The sequence below is a fragment of the Rosa rugosa genome, chromosome 5 (assembly GCF_958449725.1).
Source record: "Rosa rugosa chromosome 5, drRosRugo1.1, whole genome shotgun sequence".
NCBI lineage: Eukaryota > Viridiplantae > Streptophyta > Magnoliopsida > Rosales > Rosaceae > Rosa > Rosa rugosa.
In genome coordinates, this window is record NC_084824.1 from 55,496,103 (window position 1) to 55,522,639 (window position 26,537).

At 41.4% G+C, this 26,537-nt stretch overlaps 1 protein-coding gene and 1 long non-coding RNA gene across 5 annotated transcripts; one reads left to right on the forward strand and one right to left on the reverse strand.

The window, feature by feature from the left end:
- Positions 1 to 129: 129 nt before the first annotated feature.
- Positions 130 to 3,096, reverse strand: LOC133709979 (uncharacterized). Of its 4 annotated transcripts, none has more exons than XR_009846414.1 (7): positions 2,813 to 3,096; positions 2,601 to 2,711; positions 2,416 to 2,521; positions 2,257 to 2,338; positions 1,386 to 1,925; positions 1,238 to 1,288; positions 130 to 574 (listed from the first exon to the last, which is right to left on the reverse strand). It is a non-coding gene; the product is annotated as an uncharacterized LOC133709979 (long non-coding RNA). The 4 variants fall into 4 exon arrangements; XR_009846413.1 differs by having other exon boundaries at positions 2,816 to 3,092; XR_009846415.1 differs by having other exon boundaries at positions 1,386 to 1,744; positions 2,601 to 3,095.
- A 19,113-nt stretch (positions 3,097 to 22,209) lies between these two features.
- LOC133712621 (putative F-box protein PP2-B12) lies at positions 22,210 to 23,889 on the forward strand. The gene is made up of 3 exons (XM_062138731.1): positions 22,210 to 22,584; positions 22,790 to 22,908; positions 23,030 to 23,889. The coding sequence occupies exons 1-3, from the start codon at positions 22,324 to 22,326 to the stop codon at positions 23,526 to 23,528; spliced, it is 879 nt and encodes a 292-aa protein (XP_061994715.1). The 5' UTR covers positions 22,210 to 22,323; the 3' UTR covers positions 23,529 to 23,889.
- The last annotated feature ends 2,648 nt before the right edge of the window (positions 23,890 to 26,537 follow it).

The following is a 26,537-nucleotide window of genomic DNA, read 5'->3' on the forward strand; positions in this document are numbered from 1 at the left end:
TTCCATGATTTTTGTGTTTAGAGTATAACCAGTCACGAATCCCGCGCGATGCTGCTGGTTTATTTTTCACCTCAATTTTTTGCATAATAGAGTAGGAATATTTTTTGCATAATAGAGTAGCAATTGCAATTCAAGAAACGTTGGCTTACTTTCATGCCAAATATGTACTATAATTGAAGTTGTTATTTATTTACAGACTACAAAAGCTGGTATTCTAATCAGACGTGTATTTACATATTTCAAAATATGACAAATATTACAAATTTGGTACTAAACTTGGCCAGCTAAATGTGAAACTCGAGCACAATAATTTATCACAACATACAGATTGAATAGGTAGCTCGATGTCCATAGCTCATGTGGAAGTAGGACAACAACATCCAACGTATAGACTTTCATGCAAATGCAAATCATGATCATTGGATGGATGTGATTTTGAAGGTAAAGTATGGTTGTTCAGAGTGGCATCAAAATAAAAACAAAGACAGTAAGAGACTAAATTACAGCTGGGTAATGTGGCAAGTGACATTATCAGAACAGTCACATTTGATGAAGGGTTTTAATTGCCATTGTCCTGCAAAAGAGAAAAATACTGAGACTTCACTACCAGCTGATAGAAAGAAAGCAATGGATATCATAACCAGATTTCTTTGGACAACTGAAAATCTAATTAGCCTGAAGTTAAAGAGTATTACATGTGCTCTATGCTTGGTTCATTTCCAAATATGTATTGAAATGTGCATATTATCTAAAGATCACTAATAAAAGGAGACAAGTGGCAAAAAAATGGTGTGGCTTCCTAATGCAGGCTAGGGGTTTCATTATAGAATTAAGAAGGGTGTACAACGAAGCCAATAATGAGAAAACAATAGGCTGATAGACAAACCATATCATCTATTTCAAATCCAAATCAGTAGAGACCAAGTTGTTTGGTGAGAGCTAGATCTTGCATTAGTTCACCCAAAAAAGAAAATAAAAGAGAGCATGAACAGGGCAGTACTAAGATTAAGTAGGAATATAGAGAGCTTGCATTGTTGAACTTGAGCTAGGGAATAAAACATACAAACCCAACAAAAGCATTAGTTAGTTTGACTGGAATCCAGAAAAACAAAAATGAGAGACAAAATTGTCTACAAAGATGTGTCCTTTTGCATCCACTCATTTATACAGTACAGTTTAATTGGAGCCAGGGAATGGTACATACAGACCCAACAAAAGCATTGATTATGAAGCTTACCTTGCAACTCCTTTGTCCTTGGATACACCACTTGAAAAGCCACTGCTTCTTCTGTAAATAGACAAAAATAAAAGCATCATTGACTTGAAATTTTTACAACAGTTAAGGTAACTGCTCAATGTTTATTAATTTGAAGATGAATAAATACCTTCTTAGAGAGGCCAAGTATTCTTCTAATGTTAAAGTGTCTTCATTAGATCAATTTCATTCTCATAATCAGACATTGAAAAATTTTTGAAAGTCGATGTTCCCCGGTACTTGAGTGCTGCCAAATCATATGCTCTTACTGCGGATTCTTCTTCACCATAAACCCTTGCATATACATTCTGTGTTTGATGATTCAAGATATGTTTATCTGACAATTAAGTGGTTTTGAGCAGTCTAGTTAGTAATTAAGTACTTTCCTAGATAAACTTGCTTTCCCTTCTTCCTTTATGTTGGATGCCAAGACCCTTGGTCCCATAAATGAACTTCATATCTCCTTGTCCATCTATGCTTGCATAAAATCTCTTACCATTAGGCTTCGTCAACATTTAAACTTACTTGAGAAAGGCATACCCCAAAGTGCGACAGTTCCAAGTAGGTTCAGTTTCCACCATCTTATTATTACAAACCCCTCCATTTAACCCTTGACACCTACTCTCCCCCAATCTATAGTGAACCACAAAATTACCACCATCATCGGATTCTGCATGTCCATTCAGAAAGAAAGATAGTACATACTTACTTCTGTAATATGCCAATGCCATAAGGGCATAGACTTATTGGAGTGGATGATAGTTTATATGTTATTTGAATTGTTATACTGCTTGCACTTAAAAATTATAAATTTATCGTCAGTTTATGTATAACTTCGTGAACATGGTTGCTTGAAGCCTTGAACCACTAAAGTGCTCGATCAACCACCCCAACCCCATTTGTATTGCCATGACTTCAAATCACAATAATTTAATAACCTGGAATGACTAAACATTTCAAGTTTATATAAATCCAAAATGCTGAACGGAAAATAAGCTCACCAAGAACTTGAAGCACATAGAACTTGTTATTGGTATGGCCAACATTCGTCTGGTTCAACATGGCATCATATACATCATCACCCTGCACCAAAAACATCACTTATCATTCATCAAGCACGAAATGCAATCGATTCATTAAGTCCAATAGCAATAACTTACCAGTTACAAAACATGATAATGTGTCTTTATATTATCCGATAGCCATTGATCCAATACGGCCGCAGTGCAGTAACCATCTTCTGTTTGCAGTCATTCCCTTCTTTCACTACAACCATAGAGAATTAGTGATTCAATTTGGCATGCGTCTAGGTTTTAATCTGCAGAATAACTGCAAATATATATACCTTGCTGATATCAATGTAGGGCTTTCCACCATATTTTGAATTTGTCATATCAAAGGTACCGTCTTGGACTCTAGTTTCCTAGAAGCTATCAATTACTTCTTCCTAGAAAATCTGGTACAGCCCAGACCGTAAATCATTGACATGTGAATAAATTTTGAAGAAATCAAACAGGGATGTTAAAGAAGCAGAACCAAAACTGATCAGCAAACGACGACCTATATATATCCGTGAGACAAAAATCGTCAAATCTCCAGGCTGCTGAACTCCGGGCTCGATCATACAAACTCTTCGCCCTCTCTCTATCTCTCCGTTTCTCTGTGCATCAAATCTCTCTCTCTCTCTCTCTCTCTATGGATCAACAACTAAGAGAGACAGATCAACGCCTCTCTCTTTCTGCCTATGGGTCAGCTACCAAAACACACAGGTCAAAGCGGTGGCAGGCCGTGGCAAACAAACGAAATAACAGGTGTCTGATACAGACAGCAAAGCAGCTAGGGGCAAGAGTGTAAAACACCCAGAACAGACCGGGGCAAAACAGAAAGTAATCTGTTCATTTTGTTTGTCCTCATCTGGTTTGCATTTTAGTATAGTTATAATTTCATTTGTTAACACTTCACACAACTTAAAATTTGTTTAAGGATATCTCTATTTGTGTTTGGCCCAAACTCTAGGTTACTTGACCTAGTGGTAATAGGATTTAATTAGAAGGATCTAGAATCCTAATCAATGTAGAATTACTTTCCTTGTATGATTGAGATTCTATGCATTGTAATCCTCTATATAAAGAGGCCCCTATTATCAATGAGAATACACAGCAAATATATTCCTCTCAATTTCAGTTTCTCTACAACACGTTATCAGCACGAAGCCCTAACCCTGAAAACCCTAATTTCGTAACCTTCAAAATCCTGAAACCACCGCCCCACATATCGAAGCCCTATTCCCAAGGAGCCCAGAACCGGCGGCGGAACCACCGGAACCGGCCGGAAACCCCCTGAACCGGCCGTCGGAAAAATCGGACCGACCCCTGCCTTGTGCCTGCCCTGTGCCTGCCTTGTGCCTGCCCCTGCGAGCCCTGCTGAGCAGCTGCCGAGATCTGCCGAGACCTGCCGAGCCCTGTGCCTGCATCTGCCGAGACATGCCGAGAGCTGCCGAGACACCTGCCGAGACCTGTGCCTGCTCCTGTCGACATCTGCCGAAAGCTCCGCATAGCACCTGCCGAGCACCTGTCGAGCACCTGCCGAGACCTGCCGAGCACCTGCCGAGCACCTGCCGAGCAACTGCCTGCCAGCCCTGCACATCCCCTGCACAGCCTCCGCACACCTCCTGCACAACTCCTGCAGCAACCCTGCCTACCTCCGGCCACCAGTTTCCGGCCACTTTTCCGGCCACCTCCGGCAACCTTTTTCCGGCCACCTCCGTCATCTTTTCCGGTCAAGATTTCCGGCTATTTTTCAAGGTAAACTTTTCTAAAAGTTCCCGTTTTTGAAGTTTTTCAATTTCTTCTTCTTTTTCTCGGGGACTTCCAACATCCCTTCTTCTACCCCCCTTTCTTCTTCATAGGGGAGACCAAAAGCCGAACTGTCGGGGTTCGTGCTCACTCCGAGCTTAGAGCTTGTAGAGTCCTCCAAACTTAGAGTTTGTTGAGAAGAAAACGATCGACCACTTACATCGTCGTTTCGATCTAATCCAAAAACCCCTCTTGGAATCGGATTTTCTTGGAAGCGACTACGCTCAGAAATTTTATAGTTTTTCGTGGTAGCCTTTTTCGCTCCGAAACTAACCCTATTTTCTTGTTGTTTTTCAGGATGAGTAACCTGAACAAGTTTAGCTTCGCTCCACTAGAGACAACAAGCGCAGGATACCACAAGTGGGTCCGTGATGTGAGCCAGCATCTTAAGGCTAATGGGATCCTGAATACGATCCAAGAGCCAAGTCAGGACGTGCGTACTCCTCAACAAGCTGCTGCTTTTGAAGCAAATAGAGCTACGAGAGAGGCGAATGAAGCCAAAGCCATCATTCTCATGACAAGGCACATGAATGACGCGCTCCAAAATGAGTACCTCAATGAGGAAGACCCAAGAAGACTATGGGTAGAACTCGAGCACCGTTTTGGCAACGTCCGTGATTCCCTGCTTCTAGACTTAGAAGTGAGATGGTCTAGCCTCCGCTTCTGTGATTTCAAGTCTGTACTTGACTACAATTCAGAAGCACTTCGTATCAAGTCTATGATGGAATTCTGTGGACAGAACATCACTGATACGATGATGATCGAGAAAACTCTCTCCACCTTCCCCGTCTCTGCATTGATGATAGCCAAAAACTATCGGATTGATGTCAATGCCAGACGCATCACAAGATTTCATGAGCTAATTGGTGCCTTGAACGTAGCTGAAAAGCACGACAACATACTTGTGAAGAACTATAACTCCAGACCCGTGGGAACCAAGTCAATTCCGGAGTCTAATTATAGTCGCGCCTCCGAGGGAGGACGCAAGGAGCGAAACCCTAAGAGTAGGGATAATTCTGGACGTTCTGGTCCATATTCTCGCCCTAAAGAGGAAGGAAATCGCCAAGATAGGCGTGCACGGAACCGTGGAGGTAAACGTGTGAAGAGAGAGAGAGGCCAAGCCTCCGGTTATGGTGGTAACGCCACCAAAGGCAATAACCGCCAACAAAACGCTCCCAGAGCGCCTCGATCAAGGGAACCTGACCATAATAATGCTTGTCTCAGATGTGGATCAAGTGGACATTGGGCAAAGAAGTGTACTGCATCCCAGAACGTTGCAAACGCATACAAGTTGTATCGTGAAGCAAGGGAGGCAAATTACATGGAACAAGAAGATCAAGATGGAGATCTCGATCTAAGGGTGGAAGACTACAAGGATCAAGACCCAGAAACTGGCGATTTTGATTAAGTCTTTTTATTTCCAAGAGATGTAGGCAATTGCCATATTATTTTTATAGTAGATGCCAATGCTATTAGTCTTTCTTCAAAGTAGGCGTACTCAATGTGAGTGTGATGTCTAGGACTGTTTTGAGATAAGTGGTATTTAAGTGAGCCTCGCTCCACCGACATCTCTCTACTCACCTGGTCACATTTACATTGGAATTACCGAAAGGAGTTAGACGACTACCATTGTTTTGCATTAACTAGTTTATTGGATTAGATTTTCTTTGGTTAAAGAAATGATGATGTAATTCCGTTTGGCTTATTAATAAAAGTTGAGTTCTTTTCTTTTTGACTCCTTTTTTTAATTACGAGCTTTTCTTTTAGGAATGGATGAACTTCAATGTCTTGCGGATAGTGCGACTACGCACACCATTCTACGACATAGGCAATTATTCTTGGAGATGTTGCCTACATATTCATCTGTGACTACGATGGCTGGGCCATCAGGTTTAGTTCAAGGACACGGAATGGCCCAATTCCTTTTGCCTAATGGCACCTTGATTAAAGTCACTGAAGCTCTCTACGCTCCTAAGGCAAATCGAACCTTATTGAGCTTTAAAGATATTAGAGCCAACGGATTCCATGCGGAAACACATAGTGAGAACGGAATAGAATTCCTTTGCATTACCTCTAATGATTGCGGAAGAAAGCGCATCTTAGAGAAGCTTATGTGTCAATCTAGTGGACTTTATGTCATTACAATTCGACCAATTGAATCCCACAATGTCATAAGAGAAGATCTCTTGGATTCAGACACATATTGGCTTTGGCATGACCGACTAGGACATCCTGGTCGTGATATGATGCTCCGTATACTAAAGACTTCACACGGACATCCATTCTTCAGAGTGAGAAGAAGCAAGAATCGAAAATTGATTCCAGGACTTAGCAAGACCGCAACAATTGCAGCATCTGGAGCTGCAGCCGTCTTGGGGCGCCATAGGGCCGCTCAAGTCCCATGTGATGACGCCATTAATGGCGCCAACCATGAGCATGACGCCATGGTTGTTCCTCTTAGTGGCCATGACGCCACACACACCAATTTCCATGGCTCTAACGCCATAATGGGAGATGTAGTCACACACTTTGCTTCTAATAGCGCTACAGACGCTCAGACCCAACCAAAATCTTCATTGGTTGCTTCTAAGGCCCCTCGCTCTTTCTGCAAAGCCTGTTCCTTCGGGAAATTAGGACCGAGACCGTCCTACGCAAAGGATCCCAAAATACTCATTCCGTTCTTACAGAGAATCCAAGGGGATATCTGTGGACCAATTCAACCACCATGCGGACCTTTTAAATACTTTATGGTTTTGGTTGATGTGTCGACACGCTGGTCACATGTCGCGCTACTGTCCACTCGAAATGCTGCTTATGCTAAACTCCTCGCCCAGATTATCCGTCTACGGGCTCACTACCCTGACCATCCTATTAAATCAATTCGACTTGATAATGCTGGGGAGTTTACATCGAAAACATTCGATGACTATTGCATGTCACTGAGGATTGATGTAGAGCATCCAGTTCCCCATGTTCATACCCAAAATGGTCTCGCAGAAGCCGCTATCAAACGACTACAGATGATAGCACGGACATTGGTTATACGCGCCAATCTCCCTGTTTCTGCTTGGGGATATGCAATATTGCATGCAGCGACGCTAATTCATCTACGACCCACTGCCACCCAATCTTACTCTGCGTTACAGCTAGTGACTGGGTACGAACCTGATATCTCGCACTTACGCATTTTTGGGTGTGCCATTTATGTGCCTATTACGCCGCCACAGCGTACTAAGATGGGTCCACAACGACGAATGGGCATTTATGTTGGATATGAATCTCCAACGATCGTCCGCTACCTTGAACCCTTGACAGGCGATCTCTTTACCGCTAGATTTGCGGATTGTCACTTTGATGAGACAGTCTTCCCATCGTTAGGGGGAGATAAGAACACATCTGTTCAACAGGAACGACAGGAATTGTCGTGGTCTGTCCCCACTATGTCTCATCTCGATCCCCGTACCGCACAGTCCAAACTTGAAGTGCGAAGAATAATCGAGCTCCAGAACGTAGCAGACACTCTGCCTGATGCGTTTTCTGATGTTGCCAAAGTGACGAGATCACACATACCTGCTGCAAACGTGCCTGCAAGGATCGATGTCCCAAATACTGGACATCACGCCTCTCCTGTGACACCAGGAGATGGCGCCATTGCCCAACATGGTAATGATGTGGCATCTATGGCTGCAGGTCCCGCAAGAAAGCGCGGTAGACCGATTGGTTCGAAGGATACTCGCCCTAGAAAGAGAGCGAATGAGGCACAAACAAATCCTTTGATCATCGATACTCAAAATCCGTCCCATGAGAATGTTCCGGATTATGGTTATGTCCAAGAGACATCATTGGGGGACGCCTCAATGTCAGAACCTATCCCTGAGAACGTAGAGATCTCTGTTAATTACACTAGTGTACATGGGACATGGGAAAGAAACTCCATCATCATTGATGATGTATTCGCGTATTCAGTGGCGCGTGAGATTATTGAGACCGATGACATCGAACCACGCTCCGATGGCGTATTCAGTGGCCAACGTAGAGCTGATTGGCCAAAGTGGAAAGATGCGATCCAGGCAGAACTTGATTCTCTAGCGAAAAGAAAGGTATTCGGACCGGTTATGCCAATACCGCCCGACACCAAACCAGTTGGTCACAAATGGGTATTCGTTAGAAAGCGTAATGAGAAAAACGAGATTGTAAGGTACAAAGCTCGCCTTGTGGCGCACAGTTTCTCACAACGCCCTGGAATCGACTACGAGGAGACCTATTCTCCCATAATGGACGTCATAACGTTCCGCTACCTTGTCAGTTTGGTAGTTTCCGAAAAATTGAACATGCAACTTATGGATGTGGTTACTGCGTATCTATATGGGGATCTAGATACGGAGATATACATGAAGATTCCAGACGGAATTCAGTTACCCAAATCAAGTGGTTCTAAACCACGGAGCGCGTTTGCGATTAGATTGAAACGCTCACTATATGGATTGAAACAATCCGGACGGATGTGGTATAACCGTCTAAGTGACTACTTGATTGGAAAGGGATATGTCAACAATGAACTGTGCCCATGTGTGTTCATAAAAAGGACAAGTTCCGGATTTGCAATAGTAGCGGTTTATGTCGATGACATGAACATAATTGGCACCCTTCAAGAGTTAAGGGAAACCGCTGAACACTTGAAATCCGAGTTTGAGATGAAAGATCTTGGGAAAACACGGTTTTGCCTCGGTTTAGAACTTGAGCACCGTAGAGATGGTATCCTGATTCATCAATCAGCTTATACCCAAAAGATGCTTAGGCGTTTCAACACTGATAAGATTAAGCCTTCAAGCACCCCCAATGGTCGTCCGTAGTCTTGATCCAAAGAAGGATCAATTCGTCCAAAAGATGACGATGAAGAAGTGCTAGAGGCAGAGGTGCCCTACCTAAGTGCAATAGGCGCATTATTGTACTTAGCTCAATGCACAAGACCAGATATCTCATTCGCTGTGAACTTGCTAGCTAGATATAGCTCTGCGCCTACACGACGCCATTGGACTGGTGTTAAAGATATCTTTGGATACCTAAGTGGTACGATCGATATGGGCTTGTTCTATCCCTACAGAGAGAAGATGGATTCGGACCCATCAAGTGCCAGGGACGCCACACATGGTGGACTGCGTCCCCTATCCCCATCCCAAAACGATATAAGTGTTTTGGAAGGTTTTGCTGATGCTGTGTACCTCTCTGACCCACACAAAGGTCGCTCCCAAACTGGTTATGTTTTCACCATGGGAAAGACTGCGATATCTTGGAGGTCTACAAAACAGACCTTAGTCGCTACTTCTTCAAATCATGCAGAGATTATTACTCTTCACGAAGCAGTTCGTGAATGTATATGGCTTCGATCCATAGTTACGCATATTCAAAGCAATTGTGGTTTGAAGTCTACCACAGATGAGCCAACGAGCATTTATGAGGATAATGCTGCTTGCATTGAACAAATGAAGCAAGGCTACATCAAAGGCGACAACACCAAGCATATATCGCCCAAATTCTTCTACAATCAGCAACAACAGAAACTCCTCAAGATCAAAGTGAACCAGGTTCGATCTGAGGACAATGAGGCAGACTTGTTTACTAAGTCATTGCCCAAATCCACGTTCGAGAAACATGTGGCAAGAATTGGCTTGCGGAAATTATCTGAACTCCTATGATCGTAGTCATCAGGGGGAGGCGCAGACATCAGGGGGAGATGTCTACATGTTCACCTCGAAACGTGAAGGGTGTGTTGTGCTCTTTTTCCCCTTCGACCGAGGTTATTTTTGTCCCACTGGGTTTTTGTTACTCGGCAAGGTTTTTAACGAGGCAACGAGAGAAGCACCGCGTTTGGACAACACAAGGGGGAGTGTTTAAGGATATCTCTATTTGTGTTTGGCCCAAACTCTAGGTTACTTGACCTAGTGGTAATAGGATTTAATTAGAAGGATCTAGAATCCTAATCAATGTAGAATTACTTTCCTTGTGTGATTGAGATTCTATGCATTGTAATCCTCTATATAAAGAGGCCCCTATTATCAATGAGAATACACAGCAAATTCCTCTCAATTTCAGTTTCTCTACAACAAAATTCAAATAAACACATAAAAGTGTGAAAATAGGTTAGGCCAATACCCCATTTGCCATTGCGCAGTCTTCACCCTCAGATTAAAAATCTCATCATACATATTTAGGAAATTAAGAAATAGTTTCTTGACGTAGAACAGCTTGTTGATGGATCTTTGAAACAATCGAATATGTGTAAAAGTTTCGGACTCCTTGAAATTTGAGTTTAAGCAACATGGAGCCATATTGCCTATTTTCAATGTATGCCTTTTTTTTTTAACTCATATGAGCAATTTTCCCCCAAAAAAAAAAAAGGAAGATTTTTTCAGGCTTTCAATTCCTATGATTTCACAATAACGAGTGTTGGCTTGGTCGATCAGAGCTGGTCAGGTGGACTCTGGGTGGCGAGTTAGTGTCAACACAAGTGAGTTGTTTAGTTTCAGTGTTCTTATTGGTTGGATGAGAGGTGAGATGTCAAGGATTCACTGCTCCAGCGCTTGTTGTCTTTGCCAGTTAGTTGTAGTGTTAGTCATTATAGAGTGCCAGTGTGAAGTCTAGTGGTCATTTCTGTGTAAGAGATGTTGCCTAAAACTCGTTGTAAGCAGTTCATTATTAATGAAGTTCTTCTTGATCAAAAAAAAAAAAAACATACATACCTATGATGTGTTTGAATATACCTATAGTGTGTTTGAATGAAGGAAAAAAGATGGAATTTAAATGACAATGAGGGATTCATAATTTCTATATATGAATTACCTCGTTTGACATTCTAAACTTGGAAATTATGGATTTCTCTGTGGAAAAAAAAAAAGGAAGAAATTTATTGTCCGAATTTCTCATTTGAAAACATGTGTCATTTCGAATTTCCTTGCAATAGTTTCTTAGGTCAATTTCTATCTCTTATCTTCGTTCTCTAATTGTGATTTTGGTTAATTATGTAAATCTAATTTGTATGAGTGATTTTTTGAATGATCAATGTATTTTAGATTGATTTGAATAACTTTTATTTTTGAAATTTTCAATTTTGTTTGAATTCCACTTTTTATTGCAGTGAAGAGAATGCAGAGGTCATTAACCACACAACTAAGAAACTTCACCACCACACTGCCTCATCAGTCCATTAATCGTTTTTCTTTGCCGAAACATCGAAAGATTTATATTCCAAGTGGTTTTAGATTGACAGGATTAGGGTCACCACCTGTGAATCACTTCAAAAAATGTAGATACCTCTACTAGCAAGCTAGTTTGCTATCTCACCAAGCATAAGTAACACCCTCTTAGGGAGGCCCACAAGCCATGGTGGGGCCAACCGCGACATGCATACCGTAGCCCGACATACGACCTATCCCGTGGTAGTTGGAAGTGGCCAAGACCTCGTCGGGAAGCAACCTTTCCGGCCTTGCCAATATGCCTCCATAATATGTATTTCTAGACTAGAATGGGACTTCTTGTCCCACATTGAAGAATATGTAAAGGAAGGAGCCTCCCTCCCCTATAAAAGGAGACTCCTTCCCACTTACTCAACATCCCATTATATCTCATGTAATCCTCTTTGGCCGCAAGGCCCAACACACATAGTTAAGCTTGCAAGTGGACGTAGTCTCCCGCTAAGGCGGGAGACGAACCACTATACTTCTTGTGTCTTCTCTCTCACTCTCTCTCTATCTAAAGCTAACTAGAGCCTTCGGTTCTAACATTAACAATAAACATCATCAGCCAGATCAGCTTATTGCTATCAATGTTATTCCATTGGACAAATATCCAAGTTTAGTGTTCAATACTGCCAATGCTTTTTTGTTGGTCAAATATCTAAGTATAGTAAGACATCACTGCAGTACTGGCGGCTTCATCCAAATGGACAGTAAAAGGATGTTCTATTCTCCATGATACAGTTGCCTATACGATAAAAAATTATTGTGCGAATATGTACTGGACAGTACATGGTGGAGAAACTGATGAACAACTAAAACAATCATTTAAAGGACAGCATAGAGGCGATGTTCATTGGTGATGATTGCCTAGAGACTCTTGAGTTTGAAGACTTTATGGATAGTCATGAAAGTCAACAGCAAAAATGATTATATAAATCTCTACTTTCACCCATTAGTTAAGCATAAGAGAGGCCGAATTGAATTATCACATATTATTTTGATTGGTTAAGGGGGTTGTATTGTATTAAGCTTTATGCAGACTTTTTTTAAGTAATAGATTTGTTTGGACCTAAATTTAGCAACTCCAGTTGTGGCCAGTTTGAGAATTGGCCAAAGAGACGTTGGGTCATATGCCCGAGACAATAGTTTTGAGTCGTACGACCGAGAAGAATGCGTAGTTTGATCCCCCGACTGAGGTTTGAGATTTTGGGTTGGACGATCCGGAAGGATAAGTAAAGTGGACCATATAGCCATATGTTTGGATAGTCCAAGTTTAATAGGTGATTATGTAGATGGGCCGAGAGGAAGTTTAAGAGTATTCGGCCAAGCCCAAAAAATAAATTTGGCCGAAGAGTCTGTTTAGGGAAGGAATTCGAGCCAATTGAAGATTTCAATGGTGAAGGTTCCAGATGTCGACTAAATTAGGACATCTATGGACGAATCAATCTGAAAAGGAAGTTGAATTTCACGTCTTAGAGGACAAGTTGACTTAGGTTTTGATCTGTATATGTAGGAGCTCTAAACTCATTGTAAAGGGTTCTGTACCAAACACACAAATCAATACACAAACTTTTTTACTCCATTCTGTTCTCTCATAGGTACTTTGCCTTGCAATCTTACTCTCGTAACTTTGATTCATTTCTAGCCTTTTACTTTCATCGCTCATTTATATTCAAGCACTTTATTTTATTTTTCTTTACTTTGTCTGCACTTTACTTTTTTCACTTAGGAGTAGTTCATGACTTAAAAATTTTTGTCCGTCAATCTCTTTTGACTAGTCTGGATTGGGTTGATGCATTTCGCCGTTCACACACACATCACCTTACAACGCTTTGATAACTGAGTCCACTTCACCTTCGTCTTCACCATAATTTGCGAATATCTTGATCTGATAGATCTCTTGCTTGTCACCCAAATCTTCGAGTTCACCCAAGAAATAAACGTGATCGAGGATCCCAGTCAGGGTCCTAACAAGAGTCCTCGCAACAGAGACATTAGGACCTAGAGGCTGAGACAGTTTCTTCCTCAACCTACAATCATTTGATAGAAGTCAAAGACAAGCGCAATTCAAAACAAAACCTCGCTTGGCTATCCAGCCACAAGTTAACACGCCTGCACAATCTGGAAGGATGATTCAACCGTAAGTCCCTCGGTCTTCATTTCGGCCAAGACGATTTTGAGGCAAACATGATTTAAAAATATTCATAGATTTCCAAAATTCTACAGAATTAAAGTTGGCAGATTTATAAAATCTTTAGATTTCCATAGATCTTAAAAGATAAACTTTTATGAATTTGTAAAGACAAAAGAGAAACTTGTAGGGACTCTCGTAGAATTGGATAAACTTTTTATGAGTCATCACTTCATCAACGTAAACATGTAACACAAGTCTAATAAACAAAAGTTTAACATGGAAACTTCCTGAGTGAATTTATAGTTCTATATGAGCCATCAGTGTGTCAAAATATATAAAAACTATGGCCAATACAATTGTGCTCACTAATAGTTGAAGAAACTTTTCGTCATGCTGAGTGAGACATTTAATCCAACTATTACAATAGTGAAATTTTAGCAAAACTTCAATATTCTGATTCTTGCTATGTTTCTAATTTCTCCTATGCATTTTGGGGGGTGCATTGTTTTTTTACTTCTTATGAAGGTTGAATGGTTTACTCCCTGGGCCTGAGGCGCCCTCGGGGGATCCTCCTTTTCCCCCCACAAACCCTTATTGCATCGAAGGACGCCTCTACCCTCATTGTGCTCAATCAGCAAGGCAAGATCGCTTCGGCAGGGAACAAGTTCAGTTTGTTGTTGATGGATAATTGTCGAGAGGTTCTGACACTTCAAGGACATTATGGAGAAGAGGGAAGAAACCATTCTTATTCATGAATTACTTACTATCAACATATTTCCTCACTTTTTTTAACTTCGTGATTTCAATTTCTAGATATATTAGCATATTGGGTTATAGAATTGAATTGAAGCGAGTTATTTTTTTAATATATTTTTTATGTGTTTCGCTTGGTGATAGAAAATATTAGAGAAAAAATGGGTAGCTGCATTTCTTTTCTTGTCATAGAAGTTTATGATAAGAGCAAAACAAGATGGGATGAGAGAGAGAGAGAGAGAGAGAGAAGAAAATTATAAATCCACGGAAATCTTAAGTCTAGAGGTATTTCTAAAGTGGCTAGTTAAGATGAATTTTTAGCTACTTTGGCCAAAATTTGACTCAAAAATGGTTAGCGTTGCTTAAGATGCTCTAACACACCTAAACGTCTATGAACTCATTATAAGTCAATAAAATCATTATTGAATACCCTCGGAATTTCTTGGATTTGAAATCTGCTTTTAAAAATCTAAATTGAATATCTCTAGACTTTTAGGATGTGTTTGGATGAGAGAAATGATGGTGAAATTCAATTGAAATTGAGGACTCGGATTGGAATTTTTTAATTTCTTTGTGGAAAAAAATGAAAATATTCATTCTTGTTCAAGTGAATCTTTATTTTGTGTCTGGCTCAAACTCTAGGTTACTTAACCTAGTGGTAATAAGGTTTAATTAGAAGAATCTAGAGATTCCTATTCAATAATATGATTATCTTTCCTTGTATGATTCAGACTCTATGCATTGTAATCCTCTATATAAAGAGACCCCTATTATCAATGAGAATACACAGCGATTTCCTCTCAATTCCCGTTTCTCTAAAACACGTTATCAGCATGAAGCCCTAACCCTGAAAACCCTAATTACGTAGCCCTCAAATTCCAGCATCCATCGCCTCACATATCGAAGCCCTAGTCCCAAGGAGCCCAAAACCGGTGGCGGAACCACCGGAACCGGCCGGAATCTACCTGAACCAGCCGTCGGAAAATCCGAACCGGCCCCTGCCTTGTGCCTGCCCCCTGCGCACTTGCCGAGATCTGCCGACAACCCCGCACACGCCCCTGTCGAGACGTGTGCCTGCACCTGCCGAGAGCCCTGCGCGCATCTGTGCTGAGACCTGTCGAGACGTGTGCCTGCACCTGCCGAGAGCCCTGCAAGCATCTGCCGAGACCTGCTCACCCCTGTGCCTGCCTCTGCCGACACCTGCCGTGCACCTTATAGTTTGTTGAGAAGAAAACGATCGACCACATACATCGTTGTTTCGATCTAATCCAAAACCCTTCTTGGAATCGGATTTTCTTGGAAGCGACTACGCTAAAAAATTCCTAATTTCTTGGAAGCGACTATGCTAAGAAATTTTATAGTTTTTCGTGGTAGCCTTTTTCGCTCTGAAACTAACCCTAATCTTGTGTTGTTTTTTAGGATGAGAAACCTGAACAAGTTGAACTTCGTTCCACTAGAGACAACAGGCGCAGGATACCATAGGTGGGTCCGCGATGTGCGCCAACATCTTAAGGCTGATGGACTTCTAGAAACCATCCAAGAGCCAAGTCAGAACGTGCTCACTGTTGAGCAAGCTATTGGTTTTGAAGCGAATCAAGCTAAAGCCATAATTCTCATGACAAGGTACATGAATGATGCGCTCCAAAGTGAATACCTCAATGAGGAAGACCCCAGAAAACTATGGGTGGAACTTGAGCAGCGATTTGGCAACGTTCGTGACTCCTTGCTTCCTTATTTAGAAGTGAAATGGCATAGCCTCCGCTTCTGTGATTTTAAGTCTGTACTTAACTATAACTCGGAAGCTCTTCGTATCAAATCTCTTATGGAGTTCTGTGGAAAGACCATTACTAATGCTATGTTGATCGAGAAGACTCTCTCTACCTTCCCCGTCTCTGCCCTAATGATTTCTAAGAATTATCGGATTGATGTGAATGCAGGACGTATCACAAGGTTGCATGAGCTAATTGGTGCCATGAACGTAGCTGAGAAGCACGACAATATCCTTGTGAAGAACTATAATGCTAGACCCGAGGGAACCAAGTCAATTCCGGAGTCTAACTATAGTCGCGCCCCCAAGGGAGGACGCAAGGAGTGAAACCCTAAGAGTAGGGACAATTCTGGACGTTCTGGTCCATATACTCGCCCTAAAGAGGAAGGAAATCGCTAAGAGAGGCGTGCACGGAACCGTGGAGGTCAACGTGTGAAGAAAGAGAGAGGCAGAGCCTCCGGCCATGGTGGTGACGCCACCAAGAGTAGTGGTCGTCCAACTCGCGCCCCAAAGGTGCCTCGATCAAGGGAGCCTGACCATAATGATGTTTGTCTTCGATGTGGATCAACTGGACATTGGGCCAAAGCATGTAGAGTATCCCAGAATGTTGCAGACTCATACAAAGAGTATCGTGAAGCAAGGGAGGCGCACTACATGGAGCAAGAGGGTCAAGAGGACGATCTTGCTCTTAGGGTGGACGACTTCAAAGGCCAAGAAACTAGCGATTTTGATTAAGTCCTTTTATTTTCCAAGAGATGTAGGCAATTGCCATATTATTTTGTAGTAAATGTCAATGGTTTAGTCTTTCTTCAAAGTAGGCGTACTCAATGCACATGTGATGTCTAGGAAGGTTTTGAGATTAGTGGTACTTAAGCGAGACTTGCTCCACCGACATCTCTCTACTCACCTGGTCACATTTGCGTTGGAATTACCGAAAGAAGTTAGACGACTGCTATTGTTTTGCATTAACTAGTTTATTGGATTAGATTTTCTTTGGTCAAAGAAACAATGATGTAATTCCGTTTGGCTTATTAATAAAAGTTGAGTTCTTTTCTTTATGACTCATTTTTAATTACGAGCTTTTCTTTTAGGAATGGATTCTAGAGAACTACAATGTCTTGCGGATAGTGCGACTACGCACACCAATATTCTACGCCATAGGCAATTATTCTTGGAGATGTTGCCTACATATTCCTCTGTGACTACTATGGTTGGGCCATCAGGTTTAGTTCAAGGACATGGAATGGCCCAATTCCTATTGCCAAATGGCACCTTGATAAAAGTCACAGAAGCTCTTTACGCTCCTAAGTCAAATCGAACCTTATTGAGCTTTAAAGATATAAGAGCCAACGGATTCCATGCGGAAATGCATACTGAGAACGAAAAAGAGTTCCTTTGCATTAACTCTAATGATTGCGGACGGAAGCTCATCTTAGAGAAGCTTATGTGTCAATCTAGTGGACTTTATGTCATTACAATTCGACCAATTGAATCCAATAATGTGATAAGAGAAGATCACTTGGATTCTGACACATACTGGCTTTGGCATGACCAACTAGGACATCCTGGTCGTGATATGATGCTCCGTATACTAAAGACTTCACACGGACATCCATTCTTTAGCGTGAGAAGAAGCAAGAATCGAAAGTTGATTCCCGGACTTAGTATGACCGCAACCACCGCAGCCTTTGGCGCTGCAGCTGTCCTGGGCCGCCGTAGGGCTGCCCATATCCCTCGTGACAATGCCATAGATGGTGCCACCCATGGCCATGACGCCATGGACGCTTCTCCCCACGGTCATGACGCCATGGATACAACTGTCCATGGTTCCAACGCCATGATGGGTGATGTAGTCACAGATTTTGCTTCTAATAGCGCTCCAAACGCGCGCTTAGGCCTAACCAAAATCCTCATTAGTTGCTTCTAAGGCCCCTCGCTCATTTTGCAAAGCCTGTTCCTTCAGGAAATTAGGACCGAGACCGTCCTACGCAAAGGATCCTAAAATACTCATTATGTTCTTACAGAGAATCCAAGGGGATATCTGTGGACCAATTCAACCATCATGCAGACCTTTTAAATACTTTATGGTATTGGTTGATGTGTCGACACGCTGGTCACATGTCGCGCTATTGTCCACTCGAAATGCTGCTTATGCTAAACTCCTCGCCCAAATTATCCGTCTACGGGCTCACTACCCTGACCATCCATTTAAGTCAATTCGACTTGATAATGCTGGGGAGTTTACATCGAAAATGTTCGATGACTATTGCATATCACTAGGGATTGATGTAGAGCATCCAGTTCCCCATGTTCATACCCAAAATGGTCTCGCGAAAGCCGCTATCAAACGACTACAAATGATAGCCCGGACATTGGTTATGCGGACCAGACTCCCTGTTTCTGCTTGGGGATATGCAATATTGCATGCAACGACGCTAATTCGTCTACGACCCACTGCAACCCAATCTTACTCTGCGTTACAGCTAGTGACTGGGTACGAGCCTGATATCTCGCACTTACGCATTTTTGGGTGTGCCATTTATGTGCCTATTACGCCGCCACAGCGTACTAAGATGGGTCCACAACGACGAATGGGCATCTATGTTGGCTATGAATCTCCAACTATCGTCCGCTATCTTGAACCCTTGACAGGCGATCTCTTTACGGCTAGATTTGCGGATTGTCACTTTGATGAGACAGTCTTCCCAACATTAGGGGGAGATAAGAACACAGATGTTCAACAGGAACGACAGGATTTGTCGTGGTCTGTCCCCACTATGTCTCATCTCGATCCCCGTACCGCACAGTCCGAACTTGAAGTGTGACGAATAATTGAGCTCCAGAACGTAGCAGACACTCTACCTGATGTGTTTTCTGATGTTGCCAAAGTGACGAGATCACACATACCTGCTGCAAACGTGCCTGCAAGGATTGACGTCCCAAATACTGGACGTAACCCCACTCCTGTGACACCAGGAGATGGCGCCACTGCCCATATTGGCAATGATGTGGCGTCTATGGCCGCAGGTCCCGCAAGGAAGCGCGGTAGACCGATTGGTTCGAAGGATACTCGCCCTAGAAATGGAGCGAATGAGGTACAAACAAATTCTTTGATCATCGATACTCAAAATCCTTCTCATGAGAATGTTCCGGATTATGGTTATGTCCAAGATACATCATTGGGGGACGCCTCAATGTCAGAACCTATCCCTGAGAACATAGAGATCTCTGTTAATTACACTAGTATACATGAGACGTGGGAAAGAAACTCCATCATCATTGATGACGTATTCGCGTATTCAGTAGCGCGTGAGATTATTGAGACCGATGACATCGAACCACGCTCCGTTGATGAATGCCAACGTAGAGCCGATTGGCCAAAATGGAAAGATGCGATCCAGGCAGAACTTGATTCTCTAGCGAAAAGAAAGGTATTTGGCAAAGTTGTACCAATACCACCCAAGACCAAACCAGTTGGTCATAAATGGGTATTCGTTAGAAAGCATAATGAGAAAAACGAGATTGTAAGGTACAAAGCTCGCCTTGTGGGGCAAGGCTTCTCACAACGCCCTGGAATCGACTACGAGGAGACCTATTCTCCCATAATGGACGTCATAACGTTCGGCTACCTTGTTAGTTTGGTAGTTTATGAAAAACTGAAGATGCAGCTTATGGATGTGGTTACTGCGTATCTATATGGGAATCTAGATACAGAGATATACATGAAGGTTCCAGATGGACTTCATTTACCCAAATCAAGTGGCTCTAAACCATGGAGCGCGTTTGCTATAAGATTGAAACGCTCACTATATGGATTGAAACAATCCGAACGGATGTGGTATAACCGTCTAAGTGACTACTTGATTGGTAAGGGATATGTCAACAATGAACTATGCCCGTGTGTGTTCATAAAAATGATAAGTTCCGGATTTGCAATAGTAGCGGTTTATGTCGATGACATGAACATAATTGGCACCCTTAAAGAATATATTAAGGGAAACCGCTGAACACTTGAAATCCGAGTTTGAGATGAAAGATCTTGGGAAAACATGGTTTTGCCTCGGTTTGGAACTTGAGCACAGTAAAGATGGTATCCTGATTCATCAATCAACTTATACCCAAAAGATGCTTAGGCGTTTCAACACTGACAAGATTAAGCCTTCAAGCACCCCAATGGTCATCCGTAGTCTTGATCCAAAGAATGATCCATTCCGTCCAAAAGATGACGATGAAGAAATGCTAGAGGCAGAAGTGCCCTACCTAAGTGCAATAGGTGTATTATTGTACTTAGCACAATGCACAAGACCGGACATCTCATTCGCTGTGAACTTGTTAGCTAGATATAGTTCTGCGCCAACACGACGCCATTGGACTGGTGTTAATGATATCTTTCGATACCTAAGTGGTACGATTGATATGGGCTTGTTCTATCCCTACAGAGAGACGATGGATTCGGACCCATCAAATTCCAGGGACGCCATTCATAATGGTTCACGTCCCCTACCCCCATCCCAAAACGATATAAATGTTTTGGAAGGTTTTGCTGATGCTGGGTACCTCTCTGACCCGCACAAAGGCCATTCCCAAACCTATTATGTATTCACCATGGGGAAGACCGCGATATCTTAGAGGTCTATAAAACAGACCTTAGTCGCTACCTCTTCGAATCATGCAGAGATTATTGCTCTTCATGAAGCAATTCGTGAATGTATATGGCTTCGATCCATAGTTACGCATGTTCGAAGTAATTGTGGTCTGAAGTCTACCACAGATGAGACAACGAGCATTTATGAGGATAATGCTGCTTGCATTGAATAAATGAAGCAAGGCTACATCAAAGGCGACAACACCAAGCACATATCGCCCAAATTCTTCTACAATCAGCAACAACAGAAGCTCCTCAAGATCAAAGTAAACCAGGTTCGATCTGAGGACAATGTGGCAGACTTGTTTACTAAGTCATTGCCCAAATCCACGTTTGAGAAACATGTGGCAAGAATTGGCTTGTGGAAATTATCTGAACTCCCATGATCGTAGTCATCAAAGGGAGGCGCAGACATCAGGGGGAGATGTCTACATGATTCGTCTCGAAGCGTGAATGGTGTGTTGTGCTCTTTTTCCCCTTTGACCGAGGTTATTTTTGTCCCGCAGGGTTTTCGTTACTCGGCAAGGTTTTTAATGAGGCAACGAGAGGAGCACCACGTTTGGGCGACACAAGGGGGAGCGTTCAAGTGAACCTTTATTTTGTGTCTGGCCCAAACTCTAGGTTACTTGGCCTAGTGGTAATAGGGTTTAATTAGAAGAATCTAGATATTCCTATTCAATGTACGTATGATTATCTTTCCTTGTATGATTCAGACTCTATGCATTGTAATCCTCTATATAAACATGCCCCTATTATCAATGAGAATACACAGCGATTTCCTCTCAATTTCCGTTTCTCTAAAACAATTCTTTCAAAAAAGAAAAAAGAATGAATTGATTGCCTAAGGCACTTCAATTTCTACCAAAATATGTGTCATTTTGAATTCCTTTATGGTATTCAATTTTTAGTTCTTTATTTGTTTCCAAAATAAGGCTTTTTTCCATTTAAAAATTTATTTATTCTAAACTTTTTTAATTTAATGTACATTCTAAATCCTGATACAACTAAACAATTGAATTTTTCAGTTAATAAAATTTTAATTGATGGAGTTGTAGATTCTATAATTTATTTATCAATTCCTACGAATTTCACAATTTTATTTTATGAGTTTCCAAAACAAGGTTTTTATTGTTTTTAATATTTTAACTCAATCTTAATTTTTTTTTTTTTTTTTTTTTTAAAAACCCCACCCCATTCCCACCCGATGGGGCTCGAACTCCTGACCTCTTATATATGAGATCAAAGCCTTACCACCCCACCAAACACACACACCCAACTCAATCTTAAATTTTCTTAATTTATTACACATTCCTCTTCTAAAAAAAAAAAAATTATTACACATTCCAAATTCTAGTAGATACAACCAAATAATGTAAATTCCAATTAACGAAATTTTGATTAATAGAGTTGTGAATCCATCCTTTCAAAATTTCTCAATAATTTATAGTTGTCTTATCCAACGGAATGTTAAATTTCATATTTGGGGTTGAATTTTGGATTTGGGTTTCCTTTTTTTGTTTTGGTCTTTCTTTAAATACTGTCATGCTACAAAAGTTGGTATTCAATTCCCAAAGAGAGACTCCGTAGTATAAAAACCAAATAAATATATCATATATCTTTTGTTAGGGTTTGTTTCAAAGTAGGTAGGTTGGTTTTGTTTGTTTCTGATAGACAGAAAATGGTGGGATTAGAGAGATTACCAGAAGAGTGCATAGCCCATGTTCTTTCCCTAACCTCCCCTAAAGATGCTTGCCGATCAGCCTTGGTCTCCTCTGCGTTTGGATCCGCCGCTCAATCCCAAGTTGTTTGGGAGCGTTTTTTACCCTCAGACCACCGTGACATCATCTCCCGATCCGTTTCTCCTGTCACCTTTTCCTCTAACAAGGAACTCTACTTCCGTCTCTGCGATTCTCCCATCTTCCTCGACGATGGTAATCTGGTAATTATTTTTATTCTCCCTTGTTAATAATCTTTTGATTCACCAGCCATGCATACATAGATTTGATTCGATTCGATTTTTTTGCATCTTATAGATTAATTTAATTTTAATTCAATAAATGTCAACTTCTGAAGGATTTCTAGGGCACGTACGTACATAGTATTAATTTCTCTTCCTATTTTTTTGTTAATATTCTCCATCCAAGAGTTTTGCAATAGATAAATTGAGTGGCAAAAAATGTTTGATGCTGGGAGCCAGACGTTTACTCATAGCCTGGGGAGACACTCCAATTTACTGGGAGTGGATTTCTGTGCCTCACTCCAGGTTTGTGCACGATGTAGTTATATACATATAACATATGTGTGTGTGTCCTAATCTCTTTTAATTTACCATATATCATTGATATAACACATGCATCATGCATGATTATGATCTTAATGTGCAGATTTGCCGAGGTGGCTTATCTGCACTCTGTTTGTTGGCTTGAGATTTATGGTAGATTGGAGATGCGATCCCTGTCTCCAAACACAGCTTATGCTGGATACTTGGTTTACATGTTCTCCGAAGAAGCCACTAATTACGCAGGAACTGGACAGAATTATTATGAAACTTTTCCGGTCAAGCTTTCAGTTAAGTTCTTTGAGAATGATGAAAATTTGATTGAAGCTCGTGACGAAGATGTTGCAGAGTTGTTGATATCAACAAGAATGCCTGCTGCTGCTGCATCATCTATGAATAGTAGTGTTGAAAAGCGACAACGCTTTCCGATGGAGAGAGACGATGGCTGGATGGAGATTGAGATAGGAGAGTTTTATTCTGGCCAAAGTGATGATGACTATTGCTTGGTGGAGATGGGTGTCAAGGAGATCGAATCAGGGAGTTGGAAGTTTGGGCTTGTTATCCATGACATAGAGATTCGGCCTATCCAACCGAAACCCAATTAAAACAAATTTGGTGATACTATCTTGATTCTCTATCTTATTATGTGGAGTGATTCTTTGCAATTGATTCAAGAGTGACAATCAGGAAAGGATTAATCTTTTGGATCCCCCTATTCAAGATGTGAGTTATCTACTTGTCTAATTTCAGAACATTTGAGTCCCATATATAAGTGGCGCCATTAGCTCAATCTTCTCTGTTCCTAGGCTGTGATCTTTCTTGGTCAGCAAAAGCGCTCCTGATCGAGTTTAGTTCGGATGATTGTAATTTACCTTAATCAATCGATCTCTATCAACAAAAGAAAATTTATTAAGTAAGTCAAATATTTCTGCTGATCTAGGCAGGCCTTCAAGTAATTTCATCAACTGTCCAGTCCAGCAAAGGTATAAACTCTTATGAATTTCAGCTGTGAGCGCAGTAGGCCAGTAGCTAAATTTAGGAGTCATCATTTGACCCTTTTGGCCCTAAACCCGCCCTAAGCCTGTCCGGCCAGTAGGGCCGAAGTCCGACCCGGCCTGACCCTTTCTCAAATAGGGTAGGGTATGGGCCATGCAAATGAAGCCCAGCCCGGCCCTTTAAGCCCTAATAATTTTCTATTTTTTTTATTTTTTAAATATGTTTCACTTTTTTCTTTGTAATTGATTTCCTAAGCTTTATTTTCTTTAATTTTTGTTTCTATTGTTAATTAACAATTAACACTACTAGCAAAATAGGCATCTCACACAGATTTAACTCATACAGATTTTATAAAGCCACAGATATCTGTGTGAATTAGCAATATGTACACATAACCGTGTGAGACAAGCATAGTTGGGCCCACAAGAGTTTATGGAATAATAATAACCACAGAAGTCCGTGTCAACCAACATTAGAGACAGACTTCTGTGTGAAAACTAAAATACTTTATGATCTACTCACACGGTTGTTTGTGTAAAACCTAATTCACACATAATTCTATATATAACAAATATTAGTCTATTAAAAAATTGTTGTTTTTTTATGCTATATGAATTATATAGGGACAGTCTTCTGTGGCTAAAACTTTTTGACACAAATATCCATATGAAATGAGCATCACACACACACACACACACACACACACACACACACATATATATATATATATGTATGAGATGAAGATACAGACATCTGTGTGAGAAAAATACACACATACGGATGTCTGTAGCAACTTGATCCATTAAACAATTGAAAATTCATTTCACACAAATTTCTGTAGCAATTTGATCCATTAAACTACTTCATTTACTCCATCATCACTCTCTCTCTCTCTCTCTCTCTCTCTCTCTCTCTCTCCTCTCACTTTGTCGTCTTAAAAATGAACATAAGTCACAAAGTCAAAGTTCTAGCTTCATCATCTGAATCATCTTCAACCAATTCATCTTCGTCTGAATCCACCTTGAGTACAGTCACAGAGTCTTCAGCAGCCTCTTCTTTATCTAAATCTGACAAAATCCATTTCACGAGGTACTTGTCAACTCGACTAAATATCTTTTGTTCTTCCATAGTCATTGGTTCTTCAGCATCGATGCCGGTGCGGATCTCGTCGTCCTATAGTAGTTTCTTTGGCGGTGGAGATTTTGTGCGAAGATTGGGTCCAGGCAGACTACCATAAGAGACGTGGCGACAGGTAAACGCAATTTGAAGTGTTTGTGTAGATCTGATTTCGTTACTTTCATTTTTCAATACATTGTTGAATGGGTTTTGTAAGGTTATGAGGAGAGAGAAGTGTTTGTGTATATAGGTTTGATATGGAAGAGTTTTGAACCGAATAGTACATTTATAGATCTATTTTGCAAGACGGGGGATTTGGATTTGGGTATTCAGTCTATGGTGATATGGTGAAGGCTAAGGTGTCGCTGAATTTGTTTGCTTTTACTTCTTTGATTGATGGGAACTATAAGGCTGGTAGTTTGGAGGTTGCAATTGGATTGCTTAAGGGAATAAAGAAATCATTAGTTTTACCAAATGGATAACCATTTTCCTGATTTGATTTCTATATTTCTGCAAGAGAGTAAAACCAATTGGTCCAGGACCACCACCACAACTGCCTCACGCTCTGCGAACGCATAGAGAGAGCGAAGAAGGACGCGATCAAGAAAGCAGTGTGTGCCGTGGAGCTAATGGTGGGGCGGTGAATGGTGGATGCAAGAGTTGAGCACCGTCACTCATTCTATGAACACCGTCACCATTAATTGTGTTAATGTTTAAAGTCAGCGGTAGCCAAACCTTTGTTAACGCTGGTCCGATGGGCGGACCGCTATTTGTGATGTTTCTCAGAGCTTCCGCTACCTGTCAAGTAAAATACATAGGGCGTCAGAGGGAGACCACGTTGGGCGGTCTTCACTTCTCCGATGCCTAAGTTAGTCAATGTATTTATGTTGACAAAGTAACAGTAGGTAAGTATTAAATGCATAATTAATGAGGAGAGAAGAGAGAACCTTTTATAGGTGAAGAAGGAGATGAACTTCTTCATGTTTTTGATGTGGGACTGATGTGCTTCAGTCCCCAGCTTCAGGAGCTTCTGATGTTGTCTTGGCGCGGCGCGTGGCAGCGCGTCAACGGTGCTCTGGGGGTGAGTCGGGGCTCAGGCGGTAGCCTGTCTGGCTGTGTTTCCGTAGGTCACTCCTTTGGCGGGAGATGGTACCACTGGCGGTAGCATGAGCGTGGCCCATTATAGCTCATTATGCTTGCAAATGCCTATGTAAGTACAAATTGATTTTGAAAATATATCTTTTTTCAATGCCATCACTCTGTCACACTGAAATCTGTGTGAGTTAGCAAGATATTTCACACTGATTAAAATATTAAAATATTATTTTGAACTCACACGGATTGATCTAAATTTAATTATGCATGTTGATCGATAGTGGGGCCCACGATAAATATTCACACGGGTACTCCCAAAATTGTGTGAATAGAGCATTAGTGCCCCCTCCGAAGGCAACCGGAAAACAATCCGTGCTTGCACCGTAAGTGAAACCCTTTACACACTG

What these genes read in the sequence shown, in the direction of transcription:
- LOC133712621 (XM_062138731.1), top strand. Translation starts at nt 22,324, where the DNA reads ATGGTGGGATTAGAGAGATTACCAGAAGAGTGCATAGCCCATGTTCTT. An exon ending in TCCTCGACGATGGTAATCTG is followed by an intron (nt 22,585 to 22,789) that starts GTAATTATTTTT and finishes TCTCCATCCAAG; the next exon opens with AGTTTTGCAATAGATAAATT. An exon ending in ATTTCTGTGCCTCACTCCAG is followed by an intron (nt 22,909 to 23,029) that starts GTTTGTGCACGA and finishes CTTAATGTGCAG; the next exon opens with ATTTGCCGAGGTGGCTTATC.